This window comes from Rhea pennata, chromosome 3 (genome assembly GCF_028389875.1).
Source record: "Rhea pennata isolate bPtePen1 chromosome 3, bPtePen1.pri, whole genome shotgun sequence".
In the NCBI taxonomy this organism is placed as follows: domain Eukaryota; kingdom Metazoa; phylum Chordata; class Aves; order Rheiformes; family Rheidae; genus Rhea; species Rhea pennata.
The window spans coordinates 129225583-129239669 of NC_084665.1; the positions used below are offsets into that span (position 1 = coordinate 129225583).

A 14087-nucleotide genomic window follows, 5' to 3' on the forward strand; every position below is an offset into this window, starting at 1 on the left:
CTTTCATCTTAGCCCAACCATTGCATCTATTGCAACCTGTTCTTTCTCAGACAATGGCAGTCTTAAGCAGCCTGAATTGTGCAATGTCTGTACAATATTTGACATTTTATCCACAAATGTATATCTGAGTTCCAAACTCCTAGCGTGTTATGCATCTGTATTTGCTTTTTCTCACAGATAGGAACAGTCATTTTAATACTTGAAAATTCCCTATCAGTGGCTCTGTTGACAGGATCAGTAGTGCAGCATGTCTTCATCCTTCGTTAATTCATCACTGCTCAAGAATAATCCCCCCAAATTCTTTATGATCTAACTGCGTAATGTAACTATTTCCTCTGTGGCAAGCAAACATCTTGCGGTAGCACATAAAAAAATACAATGTGCCATAATGAAGGACTTTACAAGGCACATGTGGATCTGAAAGAGTTTGTTATTATTCTTCTCAAGTCTAGCTGATTGCAGATTGTTTTATGGAGCACATAGTTTAATGCACCCTGGTTCATCCTCTGCAGTTATCTCAGGATGCTGTTACTCTTCTGAATACAGCAAATTTCATTGGCAAAAGAAAGTATTATTCAAGCTAAAAGGATGTTGAAATATGATTGAGGAACTAGCGGATACTGTGTGGGACCTGTTGCTGAACTAAGTGTTTCAAATTAAATTCATGTATGAGTAGTGCATTATATTTTGTGCATGTGAGTATTTCAGTGCATCTACTAAATACTACTATTAGGAGAAAATTATATAGTATCATATAATATATCATTCACATGTGCAAATATCATTTAGGCTTCAGCTTGGACACTGTTTGTAAGACAGCCCTTATTTCATCCATGAATGAACTCCTCTGGAACACCAGAAAAGGAAATCCTATCAACAGTCACTGCTCTGACTTCTGCCCAGCACTTCATTGATCACCAAGTTCTTACAGCCACTGCCTTTGGAAGAGTTCTGGGTATATGGTACAGGACTGAGATGGCAAATGCTATTCTCCTAAATCCATGAATTCACTTGAGGATTTGTGTGCTACGAATATTTACTTTGCTGTAAGGTACCTGTCCACTTTCCGAAGTCACAGAATCAAACAGATTGGCTGAGGTTGGCAGGGACCTCTGGAGATCATCTAGTCCAACCTCCCTGCTCAAGCTGGGTCACCTACAGCACATTCGACAGGATCATGTCCAGGCAGGTTTTGAATATCTCAGAGAAGGAGACTCCACAACCTCTCTGGGCAACCTCTTCCAGGGCTCTGTCACCCTCACAGTAATTCTTCCTTATATTCAGGTGTAATTTCCTGTGTTTCAGTTTGTGCCCGTTGCCTTGTGTCCTGTCACATGGCACCACTGAAAAGAGTCCAGCCTCCTGACACCCCTTGACACTCTTTCTTCAGGTATTTGTAGACATTGATAAGATCCCCTCTCTGTCTTCTCTTCTCCAGGCTAAAGAGGCCCAGCTCTTGCAATCCTTCCTCACAGTAGAGATGCTCCAGTCCCCTCATCATCTTCATAGCCCTATGCTGGACTCTCTCCAGTAGTTCCATGTCTCTCTTATCACATCACATGTAATTCCTGAAATCTCTGCACTTAAGGAAAAAATAAAATCCAAAACACTGATTTACTAGTCACTGCTCTTAAGTTTGTACTTCTTCTTACCGGACAGGTATGAATATGATTTCTGTCTTCCAAGATTAACACTATAATTCAGTTCCTTAGAAAGCTTAGCAGTTTTGGCTCCCTGCCTGCTCTTGCAAAGGCATGGGTAAAAGTACGATTATGACTGCTTTCTGCTTTCCTGGTGCTCAGCATGAATGCTGAAGCCTCACCAGTTCTGCAACGATCATTCAAATGGCAAGTCCCATCCTCTCTCATCAAGAACTCAAAAGGAAGATCATAAAATCTCCTTAAATTCCTTAATGGCTATAGCAACAGTAAAATCTGCTAGCACCGTAATTAGCTTTTCTGCAGGCTGACCAACACTCTTTAGAGAGAGAATCATGCTGGAACTTCAAGTTGCACAGATATCTGTAATAAGGAGTTTTCAGACCTTATCATGAAACTTTCTTTGATGAAAGCAAAGGATTTAATGCCACTTTTTTATCTAGCCCCCAAAAGCCAATTTGGCAAGCACCATGTAGTTGTGCTCCTCCACGACCAGGATTTGGAAGAAACTGTCAGAAGATACAAAAGCATTCTTCTCATGGGCATCAAACTCCAGATTCCTTGGTATAAGGACATCATAGTGTCACGGAAAGTCTGAACGAGAAATTCATCTGCTCATCACTGTGGTATCACAGTGTTCTTTATGAGCAACAGACAAAGAGGAAACAAATAACAAAAACAGTTAATATTTCTATTGTGTTCAAGAGAAGAAGAAACTCTACAAGAACCAGGCTGCAGATTTATCCTGCAGAGATGTGCAGCAAAAAATTCAGTTTAGTTCTTTATTTATGTTAAAAATATTTATAAAAGAAATGTCTAAAAGAACAAAAATTAGATGAAGAGAATACTTGGATTGTATGTACAGTTTAAACGAAATGAGATGATGAAATGTTTTTAGCATCACTTACAGCTGAGGGAAGAAGAGCAACCACACAGTCTTCAAAATAGAGCAATGTGGGCAAGAACCTCATTACCGTATTTCATCCAAATCTGAACATTTTTTCCCCATCAAAGAAAGCTGTCCTAAAATCTCCCTCCCTCTTTATAGTTGAGTATTATCTTATATTTATTAGTGCACATGCCTTTCCTGAAGCAAGGCAGCGCAGGTGGACAGTCCTCCAGAGAGTGCTCTGTCCCGGCTCCTGCTGACCTCCAGAGGCTGCTGCCTCCCCAGTAGGTCACTCTCCATCAGAAGTCAGCGGGAAGCAGCAGGCATTTCTGACTCATAGTCAAGATAGCGACTTGTGCTTGTATGAATCAGCTTGCCTGACTATACCAGCAGAAACCCTGGAGGATCTGGGACTGTACTAACAGCAGAAAATGGGGAAAAAGAAGAGCTGAGGCAGAGTAGGTGGGAGTAGGAGGTGATGGAGGGATTGGTTTGGAGAAAGAGAGGGGCTGTGTAGGACATTGATAACAGAGACCACAGGGTTGTTTTATGTATATGGTGAATATACACATAAATTTCCTTCCCAAAAGTACGCTGAACTGCCCTTCCTCTTAAAAACATTCAGCCACCTTATATGTAGGATTATCTACGTTCAAGTAAAATGGCAGTGTCAAGATATAACCTGACATGAATTTAGAAGAGATTTTGTACAACAAAGGGAGATGAAGCGGATACAGGAAGCCATTTTCAGGTGCCTGTCTTTATCAAAACGAGGGTGCTTGATAGGAAATACCTATTTCCTTACCTCAGACTGATAATCTGAAAAAATCAGCAGAAGGAGACATACAGATGAAGTTACGATCTTGAAAGATGTGATTTAAACTAAGTTTGGCATTGTTTAAATTTCCTCACATTATTCATCTAGTCACCTTCTGCTTTTCTCTCTTTTGCTTTCTATCTAATCACTCCGGCTTAGCCAGCCAACAGGTATTTTAATGCACAGTGATTTGCTGCAACCAAACCTGGCAAGCCAAGCATAGCCCTAAGCAACTTAAATTCAACGAAAGTGGTTTTGTCTTCTGAAGACAGGCTTGAATAAAACAGGAGTAACCCAGTCAAAGCTTATTTTGAGCCAATGCAGACAAACTGATATCTAACTGTGTATAATTGCGCTGGTTGTACACCATGAGCATCTGCTGCACTGTTGAGCAAGTAAATCCCCAGTAAGACTTCAAGCAAAGGTTTCCCCTTAAGATTGTTAATGGAATGTATTTGCATTCATATTACAAGTGACATTTCCTGCAGAATGCATTTTGAATGTTTTATCTAATTTGAGAAAAAGCAGAAACTGATGGACTGAGTCAGACTCACAGCCACAGAGCTCAATATTCACTTCCCAGTGGTGACCACTGTCCACTACTTCAGAGAAACGAATAAGCAACTTTGCATTAGGCAGCTGTAGTATCAACAGCGTCTATATTTGGTATCTTCTTAATTCCCAGACATTAGATAATGCTTAAAAACTTAAATACAGCTGCTTCATTCCTTGGTCATTCTAATTGCCTTCTCAGGAAGCTCAGTAACTCCACTGCACCCCTTTTAAACTGTGGAGATCAGAACTGCAAACAATAATCAAAAATGTTAGCACACCAGGTTTATATAGTGGTAAAGTAACTCCCTTTCTCGTGGTCTCAGTACCTTGATTACGCTGGCCATTTTGTTGGCCTTTTGGCTATTGCACTTCAAGCCAGTAATTTCAGAGAAGTGACAATGACGACTGCAGTCTCTCTTAGAACTGTCAGTCCCGAGTTCAGCATCATGTAGGTATAAATTATTTTTCCCTAGATGCATCACCTTAAATTTATCTACACTGACATTCATCTGCCACCTATTTGCCCACTCAGTCAGTTTTCTGATATCCTTTTGTAGTTCCTCAACATCACTGTCTCGTTTGACCACTGATCTGGCATAGTATCATCTGCAAACTTGGACACTTCACTGTGCACTCCCTTCTCCAGGTCATGGTGAACATGCAAATAAAATTGGCCCCTGCACCATTCTATGAAGGACTCCACTGCTGCCTCTTTTCTATCCTAAGAAGTGACCATTAACCCTTACCCTTTATTTCCCTTTTTGTATCAGTTTTAATCCACAACAGAACCTTTCTTCCAATCTCTTTTTAAAGTTTTTAAAATAATATTTGTTGTGAAGTCTTATCAAAGCTTTTTCAATATCCTAATGCATTATGTCCACTGGATCTCTTTATCCATTTGCTCACCCACCCTCTGACAAAAATCCAGAAGCTTGGTGAGGTGATTTCCTTCTAGAAAGGCCCCTCTAACCCTTTCCGAAAACACCATGATCGCTCATGTGCTCAGTGATGTTATTCCTTATAGGCATAGCTTACACGCTTCCTGCTTTTTGGACACTCCTTTTAGTTCTTTTTTTCCTAGTTGTTTCATTTTTTGTAGTTGTTTTTCTTGAAACTGAGTATCTGTATACCGGATTTAGTTGGCCTGCTGTCTCCTGTTGCAGCGTCAAACCTAGTGGTGTCATGGTTGCTGCTACAGAGCAGCCAGCACCACTAACACCACTCCAGCTGGGCCATGGGCACCATTGAGGACCAAACCCACTCTGGCCTCTTTTTGTGGATTCTAAAACTAGTTGTTCAAGGAAACCTCATTTATTGCTCAAAAAAGTTGTTTCTTCATCTCCCTCTCACTCAACATTTCCTGATCACTATCATCATCTGATCACAGGTCAGTATTTCTCATCTGTTAATAAGAATCTGGAATTTCAGTGCACAAGGATTCCACAGATCTTCTCTCTTCCTACAGTATTTTTATGTTGCTCCACTGCTTATTATCCTTTACGTACAATACCACCCCATTGCATACATGTCCTCCTCTATCATTCCTGTTAAACTGGCAGTTTGGCAACCATATACTTAATGATTATCTTTCTCCTACTGGATCTCTGGTAGGCTTTCCTATTTGATGTTCCATATTTTAATTCCATACGGACAGGAAAAGTTACTCTTCATTTTTCAGGTTTTGAATTTCCCATCCTCTAATTTGCTCCCGTCTCTTTGTCTTTATCTTACACAAAGAACATATAAAAACAAGATTGTGTCTGATAGATATCCAGTATATCAGATATCTGATTTCCCACAAATCAGGGAATCCTGATGAGCAAGCAGCATAGGTACAGCACGCAGTCCAGAACTTCACAGGCTGTTCCACCACGAAGTTGCAAAGGCCTATGCGGACACTAATAATACGAAGTGTTGGCTAAGAAAGAGGGATCCCCTATTGGCAAGAAATAGTTTGAACCTCCTTAAAGCAGAGCACTAGGAAGAGAGCCTAAGACTCTGAATCCTTCAGATTATGAAAAAATAGCTCTGTATCAGCTGATTAGTAATTTTTGCACAATGAATAAACCCTGGGCCTAGTAAACAACCTTTAGATTCCTTACTACCAAGCTTGTGCCACAGTGCAAATATACAATCTATTCTTACTCTTCAACCTCATTTAGCATTTAACCTCAAACAGGTTAAGATGATTTAAAGATTTTTAAATGATCAGGTAAGAACCTGTATTATGACACTCCAATATTTCTTAATATCTACTTATTACTACCACAAAAAGTTAAGTCATGGGTCAGAATCCCTCCATCATTTTTCAGAGTGACACTGATTCAGCAGTTAGTGTTACAACAACTTTAAACTTATATAAAGATTGCATTAAAATCCCCTTTCTTCATCTAAAACAGAGAATTTATACTGTAACGTTTCATTATTTCAACATGAACACGATTCCAGTGAACAGAATAACTTCAGAAATGCATATGTAGTATTTGACAGAAGTAATGGGAACTGACGGTTAAAAATGTTAAAAGCATCATTCTTTTAAATTAAATTTTTAAAAAGGAAAATATCTGGTCACATTTCTATTACAAAAAGTCAGCTCAGCAGCTGGATACATGCTGAAGGAACTTATGAAAAGGCGTAAGCCTGTCCTGCTGGAAAGGACTTGGAAGTATTCATATTACAAGAAGTAATGAAAGATTAAACTGATGTTAAGACACTTCCCCAGTCATGCTAAAATGTGGCAGGAAAAAAAAATTCTGCCACAGTGGTAAGATGCTTAGGGGAGATGATTCCTATCACTGGTGATTCTTGAAGACAAGGATTATATCTGAAATGGTACATGGACAATAATACGTCTTGCAAGTGATAATGTAGAGCGCCACTGAGGCTGACACTTTGATGCATTCTGTTCGAACTTGTTAAAGCAGGCCTAAAAATGTGTATCTTTAACAGACAGAAAGTGTAGCCAGGGTTTTGAACATGTGCTAAGCCAAGCTGTTTCCAAGCAACATACTCCAGCGGAAATGTTGTAAAATGGTGGCCATAATTCAAGGCAAATCCACTCCAGCTTGGCATGCATGGAAGAATGTCATTGCAAACACTGCTCTCCTTTTATAAGGATGAAACAGCGAAAAGATAGATTTCTATTACCCCTATCCAATTACACTGCAAATATTTTATTGAATTCCAGTAAATTCTTTGCTGTCATGATGTCCTCTGGCAATCTTCTGTTAAAGCAGTATTTACTTTTCACCAATTCAGAATTGGTTGCTTTTGTGTTTTAATTGCCTTTATTATAAGTGACCATAACCAGAGAACTCTCTTCCTCTGGAAAAAATATACTCCATACCATTTGTTACATGACTTGTTTCCTTCAAGTATCTACTTCTTTCTTCTCTAGACTAAGTAGGACTAATCTGCTTATTCGCATCTCCTGTGACCTCATTTCTAATAATTTGTATTGTCATTTTGTGTTTTTCAGCTCTTCCCTAGCCTTTTGAGAAAGCAGTGTTCATGCTAGAGTAGGTGAAAACACAAGGAAAGCATATTTCTCTTTTACATCGGATGAATAAAGAAAACATGACAATTTGATGCAGCTGCTAAGAGTAAGCTACTAATTAAACTCTGAAAAGTACCTTTCCTATTCCTCAGTAGCAAAAGAGATATGAATATTAAAAACTGGAGTCCGGTCATGTACTTACTGCACTTCCAGCTTCTGCAGCCAGCCTGGCGGCGTATCTGGCAATCAGTCTGTGCTCCTCATCCAGTCTGCTCGGGCTGTCCAAGACACTGCGAGGGAACAAAGCCAGAAGAGCCCGTCAGCATCCCCAGCTCCTGCCCTGCGTGTTCCTCAGACCAGGGGGTGACAGAGGAAAAGGGTGGCGTGTCACAAAGACACAGCAATGTGAAACAGAAAAGAAGTCATATTTGAAATAAGCTGAATCTTTCCTTTTTTTCATTCCCCTTCCGAAGTGGGGACTGCTCTGGAGACTTTCTGTTTAGCAGTACTTCCTCCAGGATTCACATGCTTTAGTTTTAAAAAATTAAAATATTTAATTTTCAACAATTCAGAAATATTTATGATTAGGAAAAAATTAATTTGCCTCTGAGGAGCTTTTGTGTAAACTCTTTTGGTTTACTCAGGATAGAAAGGATGAATGCAGTGAATGATGAAGCAGAAGCTTTGGCCTTAGGAGATGTAGGGCGACAAGTGTCAAAGTAAGGATGATTTCCAGGAGGAAGAACTGAGGGCATCCTGCTGACCTGAGAAGAATAGACGCTGGCACTAAGCAATATGAACTAAAATGTAAACAGTGCTTTGTGTGTCAGCCTGACAAAACTCAAATGTACAAAAAGCGGTAATTTGAGACTTGATCCTTCATGCCTCAGCTAGCAGAGGATGAAACAATGCCCCAGGCAGCTCCCACTGAGGAGCTTGCATTGCCTCACCCAGGCTATTGGAACTGTCTCGGACATGTTGCTAAAAGGGTCGTTAAAAATATTTCAAATAATCATCAGCATGAAGTGACTGAAGAGATGGACATTGCATATTGGAAAAAGAAGAGCAGAGACAATACAGATGAGAGACCCCCGGGACTAGGAGGTGAGAGACTGCACCCAGCTCCTTCCCACCTTTCACGCAAGCATCGTCTCCTCTACGTACAGCATGATTAATCCAGTCTGACAATCTAATCGATGCCTAGAGCACTAAATCCGTTTCTAGAATTCACAAATAACTACCTTTTTAACTATAAAAGCGTAAGGTGACAAATGATAATTCAAGTTGCATTAACTGAGATCAGTCGCTATTAAGATCTGTTGCCAACTCGGCGTAGGTGGCGTAGTGGCTTTGTTAAAAAAATCTGCAGGGGAAGCCATGTGCAAGAGGAACTTTTAAAGTCAGTATCCAGCTGAACTATTCAAAAGAGCAGTTTGTTACCCTGCTGTCGCACAGCAGGTTTCTCAGCCCAGGCTCCCTCTGAAAGGGCGGCTAGCGCACTACTTACGTGAACCAGAACATTACGGGCTCGAAATGATCGAGTGCGAATGAGACGGTGTTTCACTCTCCAGTGCAGCCTTTCTCACGTTAGCTTTGACGTTTCATCCAAGATTCACAAATACCACAGTGGCTGCCATAAATTACACAGCGATGTACATGTATGCGTTTACAATGCAGTTCAGGATCAGAATCACACCGCAAGTAGTCAAGAGATACATACCAAGTGTAGAGCAAGGGCTGTTTTTAGAAGGCCACATTACCACTTCACAAGGCAATTTACATTTCTTTAGCTTAATTGCACAGACTTGTGTTGACATGACTTAAAGAACTACATGTCTATTGTATATATTACATTTATATAAAACCAGGGATTTAATTTATTATTTTGTAATGCTGAATCTAACAGCTTGAACTCTTTGAGACTCAGAAGTCAGTCAGATGACATGTCTGAGATGGCACAGAAACATTGGACTTGGAATTTAATGGACAGACTGCTACAATTTACACAGACAGGGTTATGATTAATATAAATTATACTGAGTTATTATGCCTCTGCAATTGGCCTACCAGATGACCAACAAAATAATCTGAATATATTAAACTACCTGTGGGTACTGAACAGTGTAAAGGAAGAAGTTGGTGAAAGGTGAGCTAAAACAGTGGGAAAATAGAATTAAGAACGGAAGAATAGGTTTATAATAGGCTTGATGACTTTTTTACAAGCCCTCATGCTAATTCATTTTCTGAACTTTTTTTTTTTAAGAGGGAACAATCTTTACCATCTTAATTTTTGAATTTGATGCTGTTTCCCTTTAGGTTTCCTTTGTAATTTAGGCTGTTCAAGTTGTTCTGCTTTTACAGGAATAATGACCATCCCATCTCTTTTACACTTTTTATAATCTGGTATCTCCTAATATCTCTTTCAGTTTTCTGAACTATCATCTCTTCATATCTGAGCGTATTAGAAAATAGTTATTGGCAAATTCATACTTTCTTTAAGAGATTGTGAATTCTTTAAAAATTCTTTTGCATTTGCTTTTAAAAGTATTTTATATACAAAAAGGAATTCAAGTTCAAGCCTACCTCTTGAACCTCCTGTGTGTTAACTGATATAAAACACAGTATGAGCACGCAAAAGCAGGAGGCAAAACAAACCGATACTGTAACACACGTCTCCGTAGGATTAGCAGGGCATTGAACACAATCTGCAAAATATCACTGAATTCTTTACGTTGCTTCACGAAGGAAAACTCCCTTCCTTGGAGTTTTAACTTCTGTGGAGACACTGCAGAGGATTCTCACCCTCTCAGCTCCCTCTTTTGCCAGGACTCCCGCGGTGCTCCCGCAGGCTGGACCTGCTGGTCCTTCCTTGCAGCAGCACAAGTGCAGACGTGGCCTCCCCCCGCCCACGCGAGCCTCCCCGCGGCAGGCGCTACGGGCGCCGGACAGCCCCGGGGAGCAACGCGCGGGCAGCGCGGCAGCGGGACGGTGCCAAAGCGGAGCAAAACCCCGCGGCTCGGGAGGGAAGCAGGTGTGGGAACGGGAGCTCGGAGACACTGCCAAAGCAGTGGAGTCTTAGAAAGGCAGTATCAGAGCTCGCCCTTTCCTAAAGACACAGTGCCAAACTCTTTGGTCTATTTTGACAACTTTGTGCTACTTATTCAGCAACAGTAAGTCGAACTGCGAGCTCTCTTACTTTCTCCTTTGGGGTCGCAGTTTTATAATTGACACATTGGCAAAACCAGATGGAAAGGTCTGATTAAAGGAAGTTTGGATATGCACAAGCGAAAAATAGTAGGAGGTGTTCTGGCAAGAGGAGCTTCATCCCAGGACAACTCGGGGTCTACTGCACAAGAACAGAGACAACGAGACCGAATCAAACTGACAAGGAGCTACAGAACGGGAACCCTGGGGGCAGATGGGGAGGAGGAAATGATGCTGATTTGGAGGTGTCAGTGGAAATATTTGAGGCACTGTGATAAACTGCAACACAGTACAGATACAGAAAGTACACTTTTGCAGTGACTTTAACCTCACAGAAATGTGGGCACCGAAAGGGACGGCTGCAGCCTTTGCCTTCCACCCCGGAGCCGGCAGCAGCGTCTGCTCTACGGGATGCTCCAGCTCAGGGCACGGAACTGGCTGAAGACTGGCGTAGCAAAACAAATCCATTTTCTGCTGGGGAGCTCCCCGAGCCAGCGCCACAGGTGGCTGCATAAACGCTAGTGTTACACAAAGGAGAGAGTGGGAACACCAGCACGATGAACGGGGGAAAGGGAAAGAAGGAATCAGCAGCCTGCACGCACGTTGGCTTAAAATTCTCATGAAATCATACCCAGGAAGATGGGGGCAAATGCAGTCTGTATAGAGAAGGCTGAGACATGAGTGGCCTGTTGTCAAATAATGCAAAAATGAGCATGAGCAACCAAATTATTGGCTAGGGATGGGGGAGCAGTAAAGGATGTAATAAAAGATGATACAGCGTGGTGGGAGGTTTGAGATCTTAATTTCCTTTGCAAAACTGTTCAAGTATTCATGATGTAGGCTGACTGCAGAGAAGTAGCAGATGACAGCAAAGAGAAGACTTAGTTTATCCTTCTAGCTCTGATTTAAAGGGCCAAATGTCTCAGCAAATGGTGACCCAAGAAATCTCGGGGACAGTAAACTGAGTTTTTCCTTTCATTCTGCTCTAAAATCAGGAGTTCTGCTAACCATGGCAGCTTCAGAGAATAAGGGTTTTAAAGCAAACTCAATCCAAATTAGCCAGCTAACCACCCAAATCCATCCATCCATCCATCTAAATCAATCAACCAAAAATAAAACATAAAAATCCAGTGGCCAGTTATCGTTTGTGGGAAATGCAGGACATTTAATTACATAAGAACTATGACATTTCAGGTCAGGTTATTTGTAAGTGGGGCTGAAATAGAGGCTCCACGGGGATAGGAGAAAAACAGGCTCGCTGAATGGTCAGAAAATATAAGTTGTGAATGCTAAGCTTTAGAAATGCACAACAAACAACCGTCTACATAATAAAATACAACTCACCAGCTCCCTAAGCCTTCGGTATAACTTGCTACACTCTGCAACTGTCTTTGCCTCCGGCACATCTGCTAGGGTGGGGATTTTCTTTGAAAAAATTGCCAAAAAATTTTATTTCTTTGAAAAGCATTTAGCCAACTTGGCTTGTTTCCATAATAATACAGTAGCGAAAAAAAAAAGAAAAACATATTATTGTAAAATATATCAAGTCCACTGATTTCTGTTTACTAAATATCACATGTAGTTTGGACAGGCTTTTTAGTTGAAGGACATCAGTGAATTAAATAACTTTTAACATGATTAAAAATCTCAGGGACCTAGTTCTTTCCCTTACAAACTCTAATAGGCTATAAGACACAGTTTTCCAACCATTCTTTCCAAGAGAGCAAGGGGCTGCTGTTTGTACATAAAATTTGGCTTCACTTCCTTTCAATCCAGCAAGGCAGGGCAGGAGGCTCTCAAAGTTCGGCTGAAAGATGTGAAAAAATCACAAAAATGAGCATTAAAGAGCAAAGGTGGGTGGCTCTTTCTTAAACACAGAGAGTAATTAATCACTGGGACAGATTGCCAGTGAAACAAGTAGTCTCTCCAATTCGGTGTTTTCTGGAAACTGTGTACAAGGTGCTAGGCTCAGCACAGGGATAACTGGTGTGAGACCTCAGAGAAGATGCTCAGATGGTCTCTTCTGGTCTTAAAGACTGTATTGCTCAGAAAGGAGCGGGGTCACGATGAACCTAAGAGCAATAGGGCCAGACTAGCACCCAGCACCTTGTCTCCAACAGCAGCCACGGGCAGCTGTAAAGAGGAGAACACAGCAGTGAAAGCAAGTGGCAGTTACTCCAGGAAATGCTGTCCCCAAGTGAGACTCCACTGTTGTCATCTTAGTCGGACACAGAGATGGTCTGCAATGATGGCTGCAGGACACCTCAGACAGCCTGTCGAAAGCAAATATAACTTTTTTATGAGCTTTTTTATGGCAAAAGGAGACTAGAAGAAGTCACAATGGTGCACAGATTTCATCAGGAATGGGGAGAAGCATCCTTTCGCACTGACTTGGAGGTCACTCCCACGCACCACAAGAGTGCATGGCTCCTTCTAGGCAAGCACTGCTGCTCTGGTAGCACTGACAAGTGACATTTTTTAAGCTAAAGACCTAAAAGTCAACTATTTGCAGTTTATCAACTCTGAGGTCTCTGAAATTCCTAGGTTTTACTGTCTTGTGAGCAATATTAAGGGCTTTCAGCTGGACAGGTGATAGCAGATAATAGTGATTCACTATCCAGAGAAAAACTGACTTCCTTCCGTGATTTGGAAAGCCAGAATGCACTTCATCAATACAGCAGGGGAATACAAATTTCTAGGCGACAGAATGATGAAATATGACCTTACTCTAAGAACCTTAGCCAGAGGGTAACATGGATAGAGCAATGCCTTTATGTACAGCCCTCAGCCCCCAATCTCCTTTTCCTGTCCAGCACAGCTCTGACTCAGTAAAGGCATAATTTAATACGGCCTAAAAGTGGAATATGGAAAATCTGCAGGCTAGGTCCTGTGATGCAATGGGAGAGCTGTGTTTTGAGGCTTTAGGGTGAAATTTTTCTACATGGTCACAGGTATGAAATACAAATGTGCACAAAAGCACAAGGACTAAAGCTGGAAAAAAAAAAAAGAAACAAATTCTCCAAAGCATTAATATTCTTTAGAAGGGTACAGAAATAAACTGCTGTATTATACAGGTCATGGCTATGGGACAGAAAGAGCTTGCTTGTTTAGCCTAGATAAGCAAAGATTGTGACAGGATGAGATTTCTGTCCATGAACATACATTTGGGGTGGAGAGGTGTAAGCAGTAAGGAGAAAGAAGAGCAATTAGAGTTACAGGACAATGCTGACATAAGAACTAATGGGAATGAGCCAGTCATGAAAAAAATTTAAGGTGGGAATTGGATAGATTCCTATTGGTGAAAAATGATATTCCAGAATGGTCATGGAGAAAAAAATTATCTACCCAGATCTGGAACTAGGTTAATCAGTTGACGTGAGGGATTCTGTCAGTGAAAGCAAAAGGGCTGGAGCAGACACAAATAACCCAAGTGATCCCTTCCTATCTGACATCCCACGTGCGTATTTG

General features: G+C 41.1%; 1 protein-coding gene across 5 annotated transcripts in view; it reads right to left on the bottom strand.

The window, feature by feature from the left end:
• DTNB (dystrobrevin beta) overlaps window positions 1-14087 on the bottom strand; it is a 219126-nt gene that overhangs the window by 75558 nt on the left and 129481 nt on the right. For all 5 annotated transcript variants that reach the window (XM_062573367.1, XM_062573366.1, XM_062573364.1 and 2 more), the window contains one exon: window positions 7618-7705. In XM_062573367.1, the coding sequence (XP_062429351.1) occupies window positions 7618-7705 (88 nt within the window). The remainder of the gene's footprint in view (window positions 1-7617; window positions 7706-14087) is intronic.